This window comes from Scyliorhinus torazame, chromosome 31 (assembly GCF_047496885.1).
Source record: "Scyliorhinus torazame isolate Kashiwa2021f chromosome 31, sScyTor2.1, whole genome shotgun sequence".
Taxonomy (NCBI): domain Eukaryota; kingdom Metazoa; phylum Chordata; class Chondrichthyes; order Carcharhiniformes; family Scyliorhinidae; genus Scyliorhinus; species Scyliorhinus torazame.
In genome coordinates, this window is record NC_092737.1 from 34,643,860 (window position 1) to 34,664,511 (window position 20,652).

Genomic DNA, 20,652 nt, shown 5'->3' on the forward strand with positions numbered 1-20,652 from the left:
ACTCACTCACTCTCACTCACTCAGTTCATCACTCACTCACTCTCACTCACTCAGTCCGTCACTCACTCACTCACTCTCACTCTCCATCACTCACTCACTCTCACTCACTCAGTCCGTCACTCACTCTCACTCTCACAGTCCATCACTCACTCACTCTCACTCACTCAGTCCATCACTCACTCACTCTCACTCTCACAGTCCATCACTCACTCACTCTCACTCACTCAGTCCATCACTCTCTCACTCTCACTCACTCAGTCCATCACTCACTCACTCTCACTCTCACAGTCTGTCACTCACTCACTCTCACAGTCCATCACTCACTCACTCTCACTCACTCAGTCCATCACTCTCTCACTCTCACTCACTCAGTCCATCACTCACTCACTCTCACTCAGTCCATCACTCACTCACTCTCACTCAGTCCATCACTCCCTACCTCATTCACTCACTTCCTCACTCACTCTCACTCACTCAGACCATCACTCACTCAGTCTGTCACTCAGTATCTCACTTACTCACTGTCACTGACTCAATCTCACTGACTCTCACTAACTGCTCACTCACTCAGTCAATCCATCACTCACTACCTCACTCACTGACTCACTCACTCAGTCCATCACTCACTCACTCCCTCACTCACTCTCATTCACTCACTCCCTCACTCACTCACTCACTACTTTCCTCACTCCCTCACTCTCTCTCATTCACTACCTTACTCACTCACCCACACCCACTCACTCACTCCCTCACTCAGTCACTCACTCCCTCACTGCTTCAATGGAATAATTCCATCCGGGGCAGCACGGTAGCATTGTGGATAGCACAATTGCTTCGCAGCTCCAGGGTCCCAGGTTCAATTCCGGCCTTGGGTCATTGTCTGTGCGGAGTCTGCACATCCTCCCTGTGTGTGCGTGGGTTTCCTCCGGGTGCTCCGGTTTCCTCCCACAGTCCAAAGATGTGTAGGTTAGGGTGGATTGGCTGTGATAAATTGCCCTTAGTGTCCAAAAGTGCCCTTGGTGTCCAAAATTGTCCTTAGTGTTGGGTGGGGTTGCTGGGTTATGGGGATAGGATGTAGGTGTTGACCTTGGGTCAGGCGCTCTTTCCAAGAGCCGGTGCAGACTCGATGGGCCGAATGGCCTCCTTCTGCACTGTAAATTCTATGATCTATGAATTCCTCCAACCGTTCCAAACGACCCTTCCAAGTTTGACTGAATACGACCAGATCGTCGACGCACATTCCACAATTGTTTAGCCCAGGAATGACCTTGTTGGTTAACCTTTGGGATGTTGCTGCACATTCTACAGTCCAAATGACACAACTTAAACCTGAGTACTGTCCGCTTCTGTCTTTCTTTCCACCTTTGAACGCTCCAATCTTCCCACATTTCAAAGTCGTGACAAAGCACCAGAAATCATGTTTTCTCTTCGTGTTAAATGGTTTAGCAATAAACTGCACCTCAGCATTACGACCCTTAAGCTTTTCCAGAATCTCTAATGTATTATGTATATGCAATTCTCTCCCATGCATTGTTGGCAAAAATAAGATGGTCCCTCTCCGCTCTGAGGCCGTCACCCAGCCCATCGAGTCTGCACTGGCCCTCTGAAAGAGCGGCCTACCCAGGCCCACTCCCCCACTCTATTCCCGTAACCCCACCAAAATGTACATCTTTGGACACTAAGGGGCATTTAGCACGGCCCATCCACCCAACCTGCACATCTTTGGGTTGTGGGAGGAATCCGGAGCACCCGGAGGAAACCCACGCGCACACGGGGAGAACCCACACAGACAGTCGCCCACTCTTGTCCAGGAATCTCAGAACTTCTCTCCTTGTTGATGACGTATCAACGATTTAGATGAGAATGGACAAGGCATGATCAGTAAGTTTGCAGATGACACTAACATGGGTGGTATTGTAGACCGTGAGGAAGGTGATGAGAAATTGCAGCAGGATCTTGATCAACTGGGGAAGCGGGCCAGGAAATGGCAAATGCAGTTCAATACAGATAAGTGTGGGAGGTGTTGCATTTTGGAAAGTCAAGTCAAGGTAGGACTTTCGTGGTGAACGGTTGGACCTCAGGTAGTCCCGTGGAACAGAGGGACCTTGGAGTTCAGGTGCACGGTTCTCTAAAGGTGGAGTCACAGGTAGATGGGGCAGTGAAGAAGGCTTTTGGCCTGCTGGCCTTCATCAGTCAGGACACTGAGTATCGAGTTGGGAAGTTATGTTGCAACTGTACAGGACGTTGGTGAGGCCACATCTGGAACAATGTGGTCAGTTTTGGTCGCCTTGCAATCGGGAAGATGTTATTAAACTGGAGAGCGGGCAGAAGAGATTTACAAGGATTTTGTCAGGACTCGAGGGACAGAGTTATAGGGAGAGATTGGACAGGCTGGGACTATTTTCTTTGGAGCGCAGGAGGAGTGGTCTTATCGAGGTGGGTAAGATCTTGAGAGGCATGGATAGGGTGAATCCGCTCAGTCTTTTTCCCAGGGTTGGGGAATCGAGAACTAGAGGGCATAGGGTTAAATAAAGAGGGGAAAGAATTAATGGGAACGCGAGGAGCAACCTTCTGTCCACAGAGAGTGTAAATATGTGGACTGAGCTGCCGGAGACACTGACAACACTTTGTTTTTTTTAATTTAGAGTACGCAATTATTTTTTTTTCCAATTAAGGGGCCAATCCCCCTACCCGGCACACCGTTGGGCTGTGGGGGCGAAACCCACGCAGACACGGGGAGAATGTGCAAACTCCACACGGACAGTGACCCAGAGCCGGGATTCGAACCCGGGTCCTCAGCGCCGCAGTCCCAGTGCCAACCGCCGTGCTGCCCTACACTCTCGACATTGAAAAGGAATAATCAATGGAATAATTCCATCCGGGGCAGCACGGTAGCATTGTGGATAGCACAATTGCTTCACAGCTCCAGGGTCCCAGGTTCGATTCCCGGCTTGGGTCACTGTGCGGAGTCTGCACGTCCTCCCCGTGTCTGCGTGGGTTTCCTCTGGGTGCTCCGGTTTCCTCCCACAGTCCAAAGGTGTGCAGGTTAGGGTGGATTGGCTGTGATAAATTGCCCTTAGTGTCCAAAAGTGCCCTTCGTGTCCAAAATTGCCCTGAGTGTTGGGCGGGGTTGCTGGGTTATGGGGATAGGATGGAGGTGTTGACCTTGGGTCAGGCGCTCTTTCCAAGAGCCGGTGCAGACTCGATGGGCCGAATGGCCTCCTTCTGCACTGTAAATTCTATGATCTATGAATTCCTCCAACCGTTCCAAACGACCCTTCCAAGTTTGACTGTACACGACCAGATCGTCGACGCACATTCCACAATTGTTTAGCCCAGGAATGACCTTGTTGGTTAACCTTTGGGATGTTGCTGCACATTCTACAGTCCAAATGACACAACTTAAACCTGAGTACTGTCCGCTTCTGTCTTTCTTTCCACCTTTGAACGCTCCAATCTTCCCACATTTCAAAGTCGTGACAAAGCACCAGAAATCATGTTTTCTCTTCGTGTTAAATGGTTTAGCAATAAACTGCACCTCAGCATTCCGACCCTTAAGCTTTTTCCAGAATCTCTAATGGATTATGTATATGCAATTCTCTCCCATGAATTGTTGGCAAAAATAAGGTGGTCCCTCTCCGCTCTGAGGCCGTCACCCAGCCCATCGAGTCTGCACTGGCCCTCTGAAAGAGCGGCCTACCCAGGCCCACTCCCCCACTCTATTCCCGTAACCCCACCGAAATGTACATCTTTGGACACTAAGGGGCAATTTATCACGGCCCATCCACCCAACCTGCACATCTTTGGACTGTGGGAGGAAACCGGAGCACCCGGAGGGAACCCACGCAGACACGGGGAGGACGTGCAGACTCCGCACAGACAGTGACCCAAGCCGGAATCGAACCTGGGATCCTGGCGCTAATCACTGTTCCACCTTGCCTCCCGATGCATCCATTCGACAGCGGAACTTTCTTAATCAACAGTGTCGGTCAAAACCATTAAAACAATCTCTGACCAGCTTAAGCGGTCGATAAATGATTTGGAGGAAAATGTAACTGGTCTGATTAGTAAGTTTGCAGACGACACAAAGGTTGGTGGAATTGCGGATAGCGATGAGGACTGTCGGAGGATCCAGCAGGATTTAGATTGTCTGGAGACTTGGGCGGAGAGATGGCAGATGGAGTTTAATCCGGCCAAATGTGAGGTAATGCATTTTGGAAGGTCTAATGCAGTTAGGGAATATACAGTGAATGGTAGAACCCTCAAGAGTATTGAAAGTCAAAGAGATCTAGGAGTACAGGTCCACAGGTCATTGAAAGGGGCAACACAGGTGGAGAAGGTAGTCAAGAAGGCATACGGCATGCTTGCCTTCATTGGCCGGGGCATTGAGTATAAGAATTGGCAAGTCATGTTGCAGCTGTATAGAACCTTAGTTAGGCCACACTTGGAGTATAGTGTTCAATTCTGGTCGCCACACTACCAGAAGGATGTGGAGGCTTTAGAGAGGGTGCAGAAGAGATTTACCAGAATGTTGCCTGGTATGGAGGGCATAAGCTATGAGGAGCGATTGAATAAACTCGGTTTGTTCTCACTGGAACGAAGGAGGTTGAGGGGCGACCTGATAGAGGTATACAAAATTATGAGGGGCATAGACAGAGTGGATAGTCAGAGGCTTTTCCCCAGGGTAGAGGGGTCAATTACTAGGGGGCATAGGTTTAAGGTGAGAGGGGCAAGGTTTAGAGTAGATGTACGAGGCAAGTTTTTTACGCAGAGGATAGTGGGTGCCTGGAACTCGCTACCGGAGGAGGTAGTGGAAGCAGGGACGATAGGGACATTTAAGGGGCATCTTGACAAATATATGAATAGGATGGGAATAGAAGGATACGGACCCAGGAAGTGTAGAAGATTGTAGTTTAGTCGGGCAGTATGGTCGGCACGGGCTTGGAGGGCCGAAGGGCCTGTTCCTGTGCTGTACATTTCTTTGTTCTTTGTTCTTTGTTGTCTTGCCGACCCAAGAGAGAGACTGTTCTTTGTCTCAAAATAACTGGGGAGTCAAACTCCCTAAGTAAGAAAAGGATATAAATGTTTCAAGAACAGGCTGTGAAAGTTAGAGTTTCGCTTGGAGAGCTGTTTAGGAGATTACTGGGTGTTTATTTGACAAAGCTGCTATCTCGACTCGTAGAGTTCTGCTCTTGATTGAGTATCGAGCTCCGAGACTACTAGCCGTTGCAAGTATGAAATGTTTATAGCTTTAGCAATTATGTAGTTAGGGAGGTCACAGGCTAACTCATCACATATCCTGTATTTGTCAAACTGTATCATTTATCAAAAATACTTGTGTTGCCCTTTTTTCTTTAAATAAATTACGTATATATTTTACCATACAGATCCGTGTCTATTTTAATAATAAGAGTGACATTTAACTGTGACTCATCATATTCTCACCCTTTGAGGCTATCTGAAGGGTTACTTGCCCATGCCTAGCTCTCAAGACTTAGAAATATTTAGTCGACGTTAAGGAAAAGATAGCATCTAAGGCACCGTCTCTCCTGTACACTGAAGGTAGTGAACGCAAGGCACATTGTGTATACTATAATTAGAACTCCCATATAGCGAGCCTTACTTTAGATATTCACAAGACCTTGTCTGGCAACTTACAACCTCGACTAATCAGGAAGATCTTAGATAGAATACACCTCAACTATCACATCTGGCGCCTGCAACGTGGAGCCTGAGATTTATTCTTGGGTCTTAACAAATAGACACAATAACTCTGTCGCTACAATACATTTAATTTATAAGCTAAACTAAAACAGTGCACTTTGACCCTTAAGTAAGGTCAGAACAATATAAAATGAAGCGCTAATACCAGCAAGATTAAATCGAATGCGACTACTATTGTTAAACTGTGTTTACTAGTAGGAAAGACCAAGTATATATCTTTTTTAATACTTTGGCTATGGCAGCTCACGCACATCTCTGGCATGATCCGCCAGTAAACCCTGATCCCCTTGCAAATCAAACATTTAATGTTCCCAAGGGAACATTACTGGTGGATCATTTACTTGCATTGCAACCTCCCTTCGCAGACGGACAGAGAGATTTACGCTTGAAATAACAGACTTTTTCCCCGGGGAAGAATCACAGACAAGACTGTCAGTTTGAAGTAGCAACTCGCCTAATTAGACCAGGTTGCAGCGTACAGGCAAATACTTTCGGACCGTTTGTGGTCTGTCGCTCAGAAGATATAGACTCGCTCGATGCTGGCGGAGTCTCGGGGTTAACCGTGCAAGCTTATCCTGTTCCAGTCCCACAAAATCCTGCATTCGATCCTGGGGAGGCGCTATAATTATTCTTAGTGACCTTAACATCCCGACCCTTTTGACACCAGCTCAGACAGAGATAGCGGGAAGAGCCAATGCAGGGATGAATCAAACACTCCTGATAACAGGCGGACCTGCAATTCCGGTCAGGATGAGGTCAGTAATTGGGGAACACACCGTGTCCGTATTTAAAGACACCTTCGGACCAATTCCCCCCCGACGATAAACAAGCCCTTAAATGGTTCTTTGAAAAAATGTCTATGTTAGAAATATTCTTCGGACCATTAACTCCAAGAGATAAACAGCAGCTGCTGCGAGTTAGAGCCCCAGCAGTCTTCCACCTCTCAGAAGTGGAATGTGGAACGTTGTTTCAAATTTTAGCTGGTGCCCATAAGAAAATATTATGGCCAGGGGATGCAGGGGGGTTTCCGAAACATTATTTTAAATGCCCTTAAAGTAGGGAGCATTAGAGAAACTTTCCAGCTTGCCTCGCAATTCCAATTCGATTTTGCTCAAGTCAGTCGCTTGCTATTACAATCAGTCACTGACTCAGCCCACCGCCTGCGCCTACAGGATGCAGCACACGGTCAACAAAATCAAACTGCTAAATACCACGCAGTTATTCAGGATTGCGGAGACCTTGGGGAACTTTGCCAGCTGTCGGCTATTGAACTAAGAGGACATAGGGACGTCCCCCCCACCTCTGGGACACAACCCAGGGGTGGAACAGTTGCCTGTCGTACCCCAGGCAGGAGACAAACCCCTGCCGGAAGATCCCCGGGAACTCCTGCACGCACCCCAACCTCAGGTTCCAGACAGCAGCCTTTTAGACGAACCCCCAGGCAGACACCACCGGGACCCTCTAGGGACCCACAACAGGCAGTACCCCGTCGCCTACTCGAGGACAGAGGTCCGCGATACCCCCAGTACCCTGCTCAACAAGGACGGTATGAGTTCTGAGATAGAGCTAATATCCGCCTCCCTGGAAGATACCAGGATGATAGAAATCCACAGGGGCAACAGCAACAATACCAGGATCAGCCTCAAACTAATGGCAGTACTGGACAAAACAGAGGCCAAGGTAGAAATTCTAAAGGTGTCCGCGTTCCAGGCAACATCCGAGTGTACAACCGCCTCTAAGAATCGCTATTGACTAACAGGCAGGTCCGTTCACAAATTCTCCCAAATCGCCCCCGCTCAATTCCCATACAGAAATGTATCTTAATCCAAAATTACTAACCGCGACAATAGGGGTAATTTTACTCCTAGGTACTGGGGTGGAAATGCCCCTCATAAACAAAGGATTTGCCCACTACCATTCCTTAAACAGACCCATAATAGGGACCAGGAGTGTAAAAGGCATAACTTCAGAAGACAAATGCCATTGGTACAGATCACCCTTTTAGCTAATGATCAAGTAATTAGATGTCAAGCCGGACTATGGCCAAACTTAGACAAAGATCAAGGTTGCAACATTATCCTATCCCGAGACATAATTCAAAAGTATGACTTATTTCAATTAGCCTCTGAGGATAATAGGAAAAAACAAGTGTGCTCTCACTGGTGATTGGCTGCGATGTTATGCGTGTGTTGGTTGGTCCAACTGCCTGTCCATCAGTGTGTGTGTGATTGCACCATTATATGCTGATCTGGATATCATGACATCCCCCCCCTTTCACAAAGGATATGTGCCTACATGCTAATAAATAGAAATGTGTACTGAGTGCGGCTGAGTATGTGTGTGCAATATTTACAACATGTACATGAGGTTAAACTATAGACATAGGAAGGTGTCAGGTGCAACAGAGCAACGAGGTTGTACCAATAACAGAACAAATGCAATCAACAAACGACGAGAGAAAACTTCTGGAACAATGAACGACAAGAAAAGAAACTTGTTAACAGTCTGTAAAACAATTCAGCGAGTCCAATGTGCGAACAGGCTCATAAGTCAAGTCTCTCAGGTGGGCGACGAATTCGGGTTGACCGCCTCAAGGGTGGGTCAGGATCCACCGGCTGAGGAATGGGCCTGGCCACGGGCGATAGAGGAAGAGGCAGAGTGGCAGGACGCTCAACAAAGTCGACAACGGGGACAACAGGAGGGCGTGGCACCGGTGCATGATCACGTAGCGAGCGGGGAAGCAGCCGAAGGGCCCGCCGATTACGGCGGCGAATGGAGCCATCAGGCATGCGAACCAGGAATGAGTGGGGAGCCACGTGGCGGAGAACCTCGGCGGTTGCCGACCAGCCACCGTCCGGTAGGTGTATGCGGACGTTGTCTCCAGGCGCCAGGGCAGGAAGATCAGTTGCCCGAGCGTCATGTGCCACCTTCTGCTGTGCACGCTGCTGTCGCATCCTTCGCAGTACTGGAGCATGGTCAGGGTCAGGAACATGAATGGACGGCACAGTGGTCCTGATGGTTCGACCCATCAACAGCTGGGCTGGCGAGAGATCAGTGGACAGTGGGGCCGAGCGTAGGCCAGCAGGGCTAAACAGAAGTCAGATCCGGCATCAGCAGCCTTGCAGAGGAGCCGCTTCACAATGTGGACGCCCTTTCCCGCCTTGCCATTCGACTGGGGATGCAAGGGACTGGACGTCACGTGTGTGAACTTGTATAAAGTGGCAAAGGAAGACCATTCTTGGCTCGCAAAGCAAGGCCCGTTGTCAGACATGACGGTGAGCAGAATTCCATGGCGAGCAAAGGTTTCTTTGCATGCCCGGATGACAGCTGATGACTTCATGTCGTGCAGGCGTATGACCTCAGGATAATTTGAGAAGTAGTCAATCAGAATAATGTAGTCCCTGCCGAGCGCGTGAAAGAGGTCCACGCCTACCTTCGCCCAGGGAGACGTGACCAACTCATGGGGCTGAAGGGTCTCAGGGGGCTGCGCCAGCTGAAACCTTTGGCAGGTGGGGCAGTTGAGCACAGTGTTGGCGATGTCGTCGCTGATGCCCGGCCAGTACACAGCTTCTCGGGCCCTCCGCCCGCACTTCTCAAACCCGAGATGGCCTTCGTGCAGATGTTCGAGGACAAGCCGGTGCAGCTGTGTGGGATCACGATCCGGTCCAGCTTCAAGAGGACACCATCAATGGCAGCCAAGTCGTCCTGGACATTGTAGAATTGTGGGCACTGCCCCTTGAGCCACCCTTCCGCTGGAGGCGAGGGGTCATGTCGTTGAGGTCCTTCTGAATGATGCCGACCAGGGGGCGATGGTCGGTCTCCACAGTGAACTGCGGAAGACCATACACATAGTCGTGAAACTTGTCGATGCCGGTCAACAGGCCTAGGCACTCCTTCTCAATCTGCGCCTAACGCTGTTCTGTGGGCGTCATGGCCCACGACGCATAGGCGACCGGGGTCCATGATGCAGTGTCGTCCCGTTGCAGGAGTACCGTCCCAATGCCGGACTGGCTGGCATCAGTTGAGATCTTTGTTTCCCGTGTGGTATCGAAAAACGTCAGCACCGGGGCGGTTGTGAGCTTGACCTTGAGCTCCTCCCATTCCTTCTGGTGTGCGGGCAGCCACTGGAATTCCGTTGTCTTCTTGACCAAGTGGCGAAGAGCCGTTGTGTGCGAAGCAAGGTTGGGAATAAACTTCCCCAGGAAGTTGGCCATCCCGAGAAAGCGCAGCACTGCCTTCTTGTCTGCCGGCTGCGGCATGGCTGCGATAGCTGCCACTTTGTCGGCATCCGGCCGCACCCCTGACCGGGAGATGTGGTCCCCCAGAAACTTTAGCTCAGTTTGGCCAAAAGAGCACTTGGCTCGGTTGAGGTGCAGGCCGTGATCTTGTATCCGAGCAAAGACATGCTGGAGACGACTGATGTGCTCCTGTGGTGTGGTGGACCAGATGATGACGTCGTCAACATAGACGCGCACGCCCTCGATGCCCTCCATCATCTGTTCCATGATGCGATGAAAGACCTCGGATGCCGGGATGATGCCAAACGGCATCCTATTGTAGCAGTATCTGCCGAAAGGAGTGTTGAAGGTGCACAGCTTCCTGCTGGACTGATCCAGTTGAATCTGCCAAAAACCCTTTGAGGCATCAAGCTTGGTGAAAACTTTAGCCCGGGCCATTTCGCTCGTGATCTCCTCCCGTTTGGGTATGGGGTAGTGTTCCCTCATGACGTTGTTGTTCAGGTCTTTCGGGTCGATGCAGATCCGGAGTTCGCCGGAGGGTTTCTTAACGCACACCATGGAGCTGACCCATGGCGTGGGCTCCGTGACCCGGGATAGCACCCCTTGGTCCTGGAGATCCTGCAGCTGCTGCTTGAGGCGGTCTTTGAGTAGTGCTGGGACCCTGCGAGGTGCGTGTATGACCGGGGTGGCGTCCGGTTTGAGCCGTATTCTGTACGTGTAGGGCATTGTGCCCATGCCCTTGAAAGCCTCCTGGTTGTGGGCGAGGAGCGAGTGGAGCTGCGCCCTAAATTCTGCATCCGGGAAGTCGGACATGCCTTCTGGAGACAAAGTGTGTACCCACTGAACGAGGTGGAGGATCTTGCACGCCTGTGCGCCAAACAGAGAGTCCTTCGAGGATCCAACCATCTCAAAAGACAGTGTGGCTGTATGTGAATTGTGTGCAACCTCGAGCTGGCTGGACCCCATGGCCGGGATAACGTTACCGTTGTAATCAACCAGCTGACAGCGGGATGGCAGAATCGGTGGTTGAGCCCTCAAGGTGTGGAAGGCTGACCATGCAATGAGATTGGCGGAGGCACCAGTGTCTAAGCGGAATGTGATTGGTGATCGGTTGACCGTTAGGGTGGCACATCATTCATCACCCGGATTAACGCTGTTCACTGGCATCGGCTGGTGGGTCCGACTTGGGGACATCCGGTTCTTGTTTATTACCGCAACACGGAAGGGTTCCCGGTCGTCGGTATCACCGGTCTGTACGTTGTCAGGGTATGACTCGGTGCAGGGAGGCTGAATGGCCCGCACGTCCCTGCGAGGCTGGCGGAATTGCGGAGAGTTTGGCAGTTTGAGCTGCTCGACAGCAGGCAGCTCATCCTGCCACAGCGGAGGCATTGTCGCACTTTGGCCGGACATTGCCGCTTTAAGTGGGCGGATCCACAGTTACCGCACATCGTGACGTCATGGCGTTCGTTGCGCCACCGCGCATGCGCGGTGCGGTCTTGCGGAGAGCGCGCCTGCGCATCCCGTCCCTCTGCGTCGACGTCCCCTCTTTTGGCGCGTACAAGTGCGTGAGGCCTCGGAAAGCGCGCGAAATGGCCGCCCTCGTCCGGGCCGCGGGCCGGGAGGAACACGATCAACTGGACCCGCTCGGCCGCGTAGGACCCCTGCCGCGCCGATTCGGCCGCCTGGAATTGGGAGTACCAGCTGGTCGCGTTTTCATGGAGGACGCAGGTTTCGATGGCGGTGGCTAGGGTGAGGCGCTTTATTTTGAGGAGCTGCTGGCGTAGAGTGCCCGAGGTGACCCCAAAAACTATCTGGTCCCGAATCATGGAGTCGGAGGTGGCCTCATAGCCGCAGGACTGCGCGAGGATACGGAGGTGTGTCAAATAAGATTGGAAAGGCTCATCCTTACCCTGCAGGCGCTGCTGGAAGAGGTACCTCTCAAAGCTCTCATTGACTACACATTGAAGTGTTCCTCAAATTTCAGAAGGACCGTCTTGTACTTCGTCTTGTCCTCGCCTTCCACGAATGCCAGGGAGTTGTAGATGTGGATGGCGTGTTGCCCCGCCGTGGGGAGGAGGAGGGCGATCTTCCTGGTGTCCGATGCATTCTCCCTGTCTGTGGCTTCTAGGAAGAGCTGGAAGCGCTGTTTAAACAGCTTCCAGTTGACACCGAGATTTCCAGCGATTCGGAGCGGCTGCGGCGGGCTGATGGTGTCCATGGCGCAGGATGGCGGTTCGCTGAAGAGGTGCAAGTAGGCCTCACAGTTGCTGGCGAGCTTCCAGTCCTGGTATCATGTCGTGTTGGGTGTTCCGATACACAAACGAACCAACGCGGTTGTAGATGGTACAACTCTGTTTTATTATTCTGTACAATGACAACTGTTAACTTCTGGCTGTGGTTCGTACTTCACCAGTTAACCTGTGGACCCAGCCCTAGCACTATCTTAGAGAGGCACTCAGCACATGGTGTATGTCCGAGTGGCGCGCTGTGGGCTCTGTGCTCTGAGCTATCTCCTGCTGGAATGAGCAGGAACTGTGGTGTTCCCTGTTTTATACTGCGTGTGCTCTCACTGGTGATTGGCTGTGATGTTGTGATTGCACCATGATATGTTAATGTGGATATCATGGCAGATATCATGACAACTGGGTTCAGGATCTGAAATGCCTTCCTGCTGAGGGAGACTCCTGGCTGACCCCAATGGGAGCTTTCCACTGGTGGGATCTTGCTGTGCACTGATGTGACTTGTTTCGCTCCTTTAGTTTTGAGGATTACCTCACGGTGTGAAATGTGATGGATGATTTGGGTTCAGCTGTGATAAACACATTGGAGGTTGGAAATGCCGCAGGATGAACTTTTACAACAGGTTAAGGTTTATCATTCATTAAAGGAACATTTTAAAACATCAACTTGCTGGTTCGAAGTGAACTTTGTGGAAATAACTTCATTTGGGGTTTACAATTATTGGGATTCACAGTTTACTTGATGAATGTTTGGAAATGTGATGCACCAACTTTAATTGTAAAAGGTTAAATTCTCGAACCTGTTTCTAGATTTTGAATTTACGGCCGCGTTTCTCTTCTTGGCGCCAGAGGGCACCCGTGACTGACCCCGCGCCTGCGCGCTGGAGGACCGCCTCCATTCTCTGATCCAGCCCCGCGCCTGCGCGCTGCAGGCCCGCCGCCAGTCCCTCCCCGCGCTTGCGCGCTGCAAGCCGTCTACATTCGCTGGCAACGCCCCGCGCCTGCGCGCTGCAGGCCCGCCGCCATTCTCTGGCCCCGCCCCGCACCTGCGCGCTGTAGACCTGTTTCCATGAGCCCCGCCTCCCAATGGGCCCGCTCGCCCCGCCCAGGACTTCAAGCCTGTCATCAAGGCCAATACCTGAATTCAACACCGCCCTTGGTCCTCCCGACCCGCCGCTATTCCTCCAGCCCCTCCCCGGTCCCACAGCCATCCCCGTCTTCAAGCCCTTAGCCGGTCCTCCAGTCCCACCACGGTCCTCCCGCCCCGCCCATAATCCTCCAGCCACATCCTCGGTCCTCCAGTCCCGCCTCCGGTCCTCCAATCCCACCCTGGGTCCTTCAGCCCCACCCATTGCACCACCCCGACCCTCGGTCCTCCAGCCCCTGGTCCTCCCGCCCTTGGTCCTCCAGGCGGAGGTCCTCCCGCCCCATGTCCTCCAGCTGCCTGCTCCTCCAGCTCCCTGGTCCTCCAGCCCCTGGTCCTCCTAGCGCCTGGTCCTCCAAGCTCCGGGTCCTCCAGCGCCGTGTCATCCAGCCCCCATGGGTGACCCGCCACTGGTCCTCCAGCTCCGAGGTCCTCCCAGCGCCTGGTCCTCCAGCCGCCTGGTCCTCCAGCTGCCTGCTCCTCCAGCTCCCTGGTCCTCCAGCCCCTGGTCCTCCTAGCGCCTGGTCCTCCAAGCTCCGGGTCCTCCAGCGCCGTGTCATCCAGCCCCCATGGGCGACCCGCCACTGGTCCTCCAGCTCCCAGGTCCTCCCAGGTCCTCCCAGCCCCAGGTCCTCCAGCCTCCTCCCGGTCCCTTGTTCTTCCCAACCCGTAGGTCATCCAGCTCCATGGTCCTGCCCGCCCCCAGGAACTCACAGCCACGTGGTCCCCCAGCCACGTGGTCCTCCAGCTCCCATGTCCTCCCAGCACCTTGGTCCTCCCAGCCCCCTGGTCCTCCCAGCTCCCTCCAGCCTCTTGGTCCTCCCAGCTCCCTGGTCCTCCCAGCTCCCTCCAGCCTCTTGGTCCTCCCAGCTCCCTCCAGCCTCTTGGTCCTCCCAGCTCCCTGGCCCTCCCAGCCCCCTGGTCCTCCCAGCTCCCTGGTCCTCCCAGCCCCTTGGTCCTCCCAGCTCCTCCCAGCCTCTTGGTCCTCCAGGCCCCTTGGTCCTCCCAGCTCCTCCCAGCCCCTTGGTCCTCCCAGCTCCTCCCAGCCCCTTGGTCCTCCCAGCTCCTCCCAGCCTCTTGGTCCTCCCAGCCCCTTGGTCCTCCCAGCTCCTCCCAGCCCCTTGGTCCTCCCAGCTCCTCCCAGCCCCTTGGTCCTCCCAGCTCCTCCCAGCCTCTTGGTCCTCCCAGCCCCTTGGTCCTCCCAGCTCCCTGGTCCTCCCAGCCCCCTGGTCCTCCCAGCCCCCTGGTCCTCCAGCCCCGCCCCCCTCTGTCGGCGAGCTGATGGCGGTGAGGGGCAGTCAGTGAGGGAAGGCCGGAGGCCGGGGACTGAGCAGCGAGGATCCCGGCGCCGGCATGTCGGCCACGGCCCGCCGCAAGCAGGAGGAGAAGCACCTGAAGCTGGTGCGGGAGCTGGGCTCGCGGGCCCACAACCGGCAGTGCTTCGAGTGCGAGCAGCGCGGCCCCACCTACATCGACATCACCGTCGGCAGCTTCGTCTGCACCTCCTGCTCGGGCATGCTGTGAGTACCGGGGCCGGGCCGGGGAGAGGGCCGGGCCGTGGCCGGGGCAGGGAGAGGGCCGGGGCCGGGCCGGGGAGAGGGCCGGGGCCGGGGCCGGGCCGGGGAGAGGGCCGGGGAGAGGGCAGGCCGGGGATGAGGCCTGGGCCGCGGGAGGAGGGCGGCTAATCTAACCCGGGGACTGGGGCCCAGTGTCCCGGCTCCTGTGAGTAACTTAACCCGGGGACTGGGGCCCAGTGTCCCGGCTCCTGTGAGTAACAACCCGGGGACTGGGGCCCAGTGTCCCGGCTCCTGTGAGTAACAACCCGGGGACTGGGGCCCAGTGTCCCGGCTCCTGTGAGTAACTTAACCCGGGGACTGGGGCCCAGTGTCCCGGCTCCTGTGAGTAACTTAACCCGGGGACTGGGGCCCAGTGTCCCGGCTCCTGTGAGTAACTTAACCCGGGGACTGGGGCCCAGTGTCCCGGCTCCTGTGAGTAACTTAACCCGGGGACTGGGGCCCAGTGTCCCGGCTCCTGTGAGTAACAACCCGGGGACTGGGGCCCAGTGTCCCGGCTCCTGTGAGTAACTTAACCCGGGGACTGGGGCCCAGTGTCCCGGCTGCTGTGAGTAACTTAACCCGGGGACTGGGGCCCAGTGTCCCGGCTGCTGTGAGTAACTTAACCCGGGGACTGGGGCCCAGTGTCCCGGCTCCTGTGAGTAACTTAACCCGAGGACTGGGGCCAGTGTCCCGGCTCCTGTGAGTAACTTAACCCGGGGACTGGGCCGAGTGTCCCGGCTCCTGTGAGTAACTTAACCCGAGGACTGGGGCCAGGGTCCCGGCTGCTGTGAGTAACTTAACCCGGGGACTGGGGCCCAGTGTCCCGGCTCCTGTGAGTAACTTAACCCGAGGACTGGGGCCAGGGTCCCGGCTGCTGTGAGTAACTTAACCCGGGGACTGGGGCCGAGTGTCCCGGCTGCTGTGAGTAACTTAACCCGGGGACTGGGGCCGAGTGTCCCGGCTTCTGTGAGTAACTTAACCCGGGGACTGGGGCCAGTGTCCCGGCTCCTGTGAGTAACTTAACCCGGGGACTGGGGCCCAGTGTCCCGGCTCCTGTGAGTAACTTAACCCGGGGACTGGGGCCAGTGTCCCGGCTCCTGTGAGTAACTTAACCCGGGGACTGGGGCCAGTGTCCCGGCTGCTGTGAGTAACTTAACCCGGGGACTGGGGCCGAGTGTCCCGGCTTCTGTGAGTAACTTAACCCGGGGACTGGGCCCAGTGTCCCGGCTCCTGTGAGTAACTTAACCCGGGGACTGGGGCCTGGAATCCCGACTCCTGTGAGTAACTTAACCCGGGGACTGGGGCCCAGTGTCCCGGCTCCTGTGAGTAACTTAACCCGGGGACTGGGGCCCAGTGTCCTGGCTCCTGTGAGTAACTTAACCCGGGGACTGGGGCCCAGTGTCCCGGCTCCTGTGAGTAACTTAACCCGGGGACTGGGGCCCAGTGTCCCGGCTCCTGTGAGTAACTTAACCCAGGGACTGGGGCCCAGTGTCCCGGCTGCTGTGAGTAACTTAACCCGGGGACTGGGCCGAGTGTCCCGGCTCCTGTGAGTAACTTAACCCGGGGACTGGGGCCCAGTGTCCCGGCTGCTGTGAGTAACTTAACCCGGGGACTGGGCCGAGTGTCCCGGCTCCTGTGAGTAACTTAACCCGGGGACTGGGGCCCAGTGTCCCGCCTGCTGTGAGTAACTTAACCCGGGGACTGGGGCCCAGTGTCCCGGCTCCAGTGAGTAACTTAACCCGGGGACTGGGGCCCAGTGTCCCGGCTCCTGTGAGTATCTTAACCCGGGGACTGGGGCCCAGTGTCCTGGCTCCTGTGAGTAACTTAACCCGGGGACTGGGGCCCAGTGTCCCGGCTCCTGTGAGTAACTTAACCCGGGGACTGGGGCCCAGTGTCTCGGCTGCTGTGAGTAACTTAACCCGGGGACTGGGGCCCAGTGTCCCGGCTCCTGTGAGTAACTTAACCCGGGGACTGGGGCCCAGTGTCCCGGCTCCTGTGAGTAACTTAACCCGGGGACTGGGGCCCAGTGTCCCGGCTCCTGTGAGTAACTTAACCCGGGGACTGGGGCCCAGTGTCCCGGCTCCTGTGAGTAACTTAACCCGGGGACTGGGGCCCAGTGTCCCGACTCCTGTGAGTAACTTAACCCGGGGACTGGGGCCTGGAATCCCGGCTCCTGTGAGTAACTTAACCCGGGGACTGGGGCCCAGTGTCCCGGCTCCTGTGAGTAACTTAACCCGGGGACTGGGGCCCAGTGTCCCGGCTCCTGTGAGTAACTTAACCCGGGGACAGGGGCCCAGTGTCCCGGCTCCTGTGAGTAACTTAACCCGGGGACTGGGCCGAGTGTCCCGGCTCCTGTGAGTAACTTAACCCGGGGACTGGGGCCCAGTGTCCCGGCTGCTGTGAGTAACTTAACCCGGGGACTGGGGCCAGTGTCCCGGCTCCTGTGAGTAACTTAACCCGGGGACTGGGGCCCAGTGTCCCGGCTCCTGTGAGTAACAACCCGGGGACTGGGGCCCAGTGTCCCGGCTCCTGTGAGTAACTTAACCCGGGGACTGGGGCCCAGTGTCCCGGCTGCTGTGAGTAACTTAACCCGGGGACTGGGGCCCAGTGTCCCGACTCCTGTGAGTAACTTAACCCGGGGACTGGGGCCGAGTGTCCCGGCTCCTGTGAGTAACTTAACCCGGGGACTGGGGCCAGTGTCCCGGCTCCTGTGAGTAACTTAACCCGGGGACTGGGGCCCAGTGTCCCGGCTGCTGTGAGTAACTTAACCCGGGGACTGGGGCCCAGTGTCCCGGCTCCTGTGAGTAACTTAACCCGGGGACTGGGGCCGAGTGTCCCGGCTTCTGTGAGTAACTTAACCCGGGGACTGGGGCCAGTGTCCCGGCTCCTGTGAGTAACTTAACCCGGGGACTGGGGCCGAGTGTCCCGGCTTCTGTGAGTAACTTAACCCGGGGACTGGGGCCAGTGTCCTGGCTGCTGTGAGTAACTTAACCCGGGGACTGGGGCCGAGTGTCCCGGCTTCTGTGAGTAACTTAACCCGGGGACTGGGGCCAGTGTCCCGGCTCCTGTGAGTAACTTAACCCGGGGACTGGGGCCCAGTGTCCCGGCTCCTGTGAGTAACTTAACCCGGGGACTGGGGCCTGGAATCCCGACTCCTGTGAGTAACTTAACCCGGGGACTGGGGCCCAGTGTCCCGGCTCCTGTGAGTAACTTAACCCGGGGACTGGGGCCCAGTGTCCTGGCTCCTGTGAGTAACTTAACCCGGGGACTGGGGCCCAGTGTCCCGGCTCCTGTGAGTAACTTAACCCGGGGACTGGGGCCCAGTGTCCCGGCTCCTGTGAGTAACTTAACCCAGGGACTGGGGCCCAGTGTCCCGGCTGCTGTGAGTAACTTAACCCGGGGACTGGGCCGAGTGTCCCGGCTCCTGTGAGTAACTTAACCCGGGGACTGGGGCCCAGTGTCCCGGCTGCTGTGAGTAACTTAACCCGGGGACTGGGCCGAGTGTCCCGGCTCCTGTGAGTAACTTAACCCGGGGACTGGGGCCCAGTGTCCCGGCTCCAGTGAGTAACTTAACCCGGGGACTGGGGCCCAGTGTCCCGCCTGCTGTGAGTAACTTAACCCGGGGACTGGGGCCCAGTGTCCCGGCTGCTGTGAGTAACTTAACCCGGGGACTGGGGCCCAGTGTCCCGGCTCCTGTGAGTAACTTAACCCGGGGACTGGGGCCGAGTGTCCCGGCTTCTGTGAGTAACTTAACCCGGGGACTGGGGCCAGTGTCCCGGCTCCTGTGAGTAACTTAACCCGGGGACTGGGGCCGAGTGTCCCGGCTTCTGTGAGTAACTTAACCCGGGGACTGGGGCCAGTGTCCCGGCTGCTGTGAGTAACTTAACCCGGGGACTGGGGCCGAGTGTCCCGGCTTCTGTGAGTAACTTAACCCGGGGACTGGGGCCAGTGTCCCGGCTCCTGTGAGTAACTTAACCCGGGGACTGGGGCCCAGTGTCCCGGCTCCTGTGAGTAACTTAACCCGGGGACTGGGGCCTGGAATCCCGACTCCTGTGAGTAACTTAACCCGGGGACTGGGGCCCAGTGTCCCGGCTCCTGTGAGTAACTTAACCCGGGGACTGGGGCCCAGTGTCCTGGCTCCTGTGAGTAACTTAACCCGGGGACTGGGGCCCAGTGTCCCGGCTCCTGTGAGTAACTTAACCCGGGGACTGGGGCCCAGTGTCCCGGCTCCTGTGAGTAACTTAACCCAGGGACTGGGGCCCAGTGTCCCGGCTGCTGTGAGTAACTTAACCCGGGGACTGGGCCGAGTGTCCCGGCTCCTGTGAGTAACTTAACCCGGGGACTGGGGCCCAGTGTCCCGGCTGCTGTGAGTAACTTAACCCGGGGACTGGGCCGAGTGTCCCGGCTCCTGTGAGTAACTTAACCCGGGGACTGGGGCCCAGTGTCCCGGCTCCAGTGAGTAACTTAACCCGGGGACTGGGGCCCAGTGTCCCGCCTGCTGTGAGTAACTTAACCCGGGGACTGGGGCCCAGTGTCCCGGCTCCAGTGAGTAACTTAACCCGGGGACTGGGGCCCAGTGTCCCGGCTCCTGTGAGTATCTTAACCCGGGGACTGGGGCCCAGTGTCCTGGCTCCTGTGAGTAACTTAACCCGGGGACTGGGGCCCAGTGTCCCGGCTCCTGTGAGTAACTTAACCCGGGGACTGGGGCCCAGTGTCTCGGCTGCTGTGAGTAACTTAACCCGGGGACTGGGGCCCAGTGTCCCGGCTCCTGTGAGTAACTTAACCCGGGGACTGGGGCCCAGTGTCCCGGCTCCTGTGAGTAACTTAACCCGGGGACTGGGGCCCAGTGTCCCGGCTCCTGTGAGTAACTTAACCCGGGGACTGGGGCCCAGTGTCCCGGCTCCTGTGAGTAACTTAACCCGGGGACTGGGGCCCAGTGTCCCGGCTCCTGTGAGTAACTTAACCCGGGGACTGGGGCCCAGTGTCCCGACTCCTGTGAGTAACTTAACCCGGGGACTGGGGCCCAGTGTCCCGGCTCCTGTGAGTAACTTAACCCGGGGACTGGGGCCCAGTGTCCCGGCTCCTGTGAGTAACTTAACCCGGGGACTGGGGCCAGTGTCCCGGCTCCTGTGAGTAACTTAACCCGGGGACTGGGGCCCAGTGTCCCGGCTCCTGTGAGTAACTTAACCCGGGGACTGGGGCCCAGTGTCCCGGCTGCTGTGAGTAACTTAACCCGGGGACTGGGGCCCAGTGTCCCGGCTGCTGTGAGTAACTTAACCAGGAGACTGGGGCCCAGTGTCCCGGCTCCTGTGAGTAACTTAACCCGGGGACTGGGGCCAGTGTCCCGGCTCCTGTGAGTAACTTAACCCGGGGACTGGGGCCAGTGTCCCGGCTCCTGTGAGTAACTTAACCCGGGGACTGGGGCCCAGTGTCCCGGCTGCTGTGAGTAACTTAACCCGGGGACTGGGGCCCAGTGTCCCGGCTCCTGTGAGTAACTTAACCCGGGGACTGGGGCCAGTGTCCCGGCTCCTGTGAGTAACTTAACCCGGGGACTGGGGCCAGTGTCTCGGCTCCTGTGAGTAACTTAACCCGGGGACTGGGGCCCTGTGTCCCGGCTCCTGTGAGTAACTTAACCCGGGGACTGGGCCGAGTGTCCCGGCTCCTGTGAGTAACTTAACCCGGGGACTGGGGCCCAGTGTCCCGGCTCCTGTGAGTAACTTAACCCGGGGACTGGGGCCAGTGTCCCGGCT

General features: G+C 56.2%; 1 protein-coding gene across 1 annotated transcript in view; it reads left to right on the forward strand.

The window, feature by feature from the left end:
• LOC140404603 (eukaryotic translation initiation factor 5A-1-like) overlaps positions 1 to 6,999 on the forward strand; it is a 42,320-nt gene extending 35,321 nt beyond the window's left edge. Inside the window, exon 4 of the mRNA XM_072493204.1 lies at positions 6,865 to 6,999. Coding sequence (XP_072349305.1) covers positions 6,865 to 6,999 — 135 coding nt within the window. The remainder of the gene's footprint in view (positions 1 to 6,864) is intronic.
• The last annotated feature ends 13,653 nt before the right edge of the window (positions 7,000 to 20,652 follow it).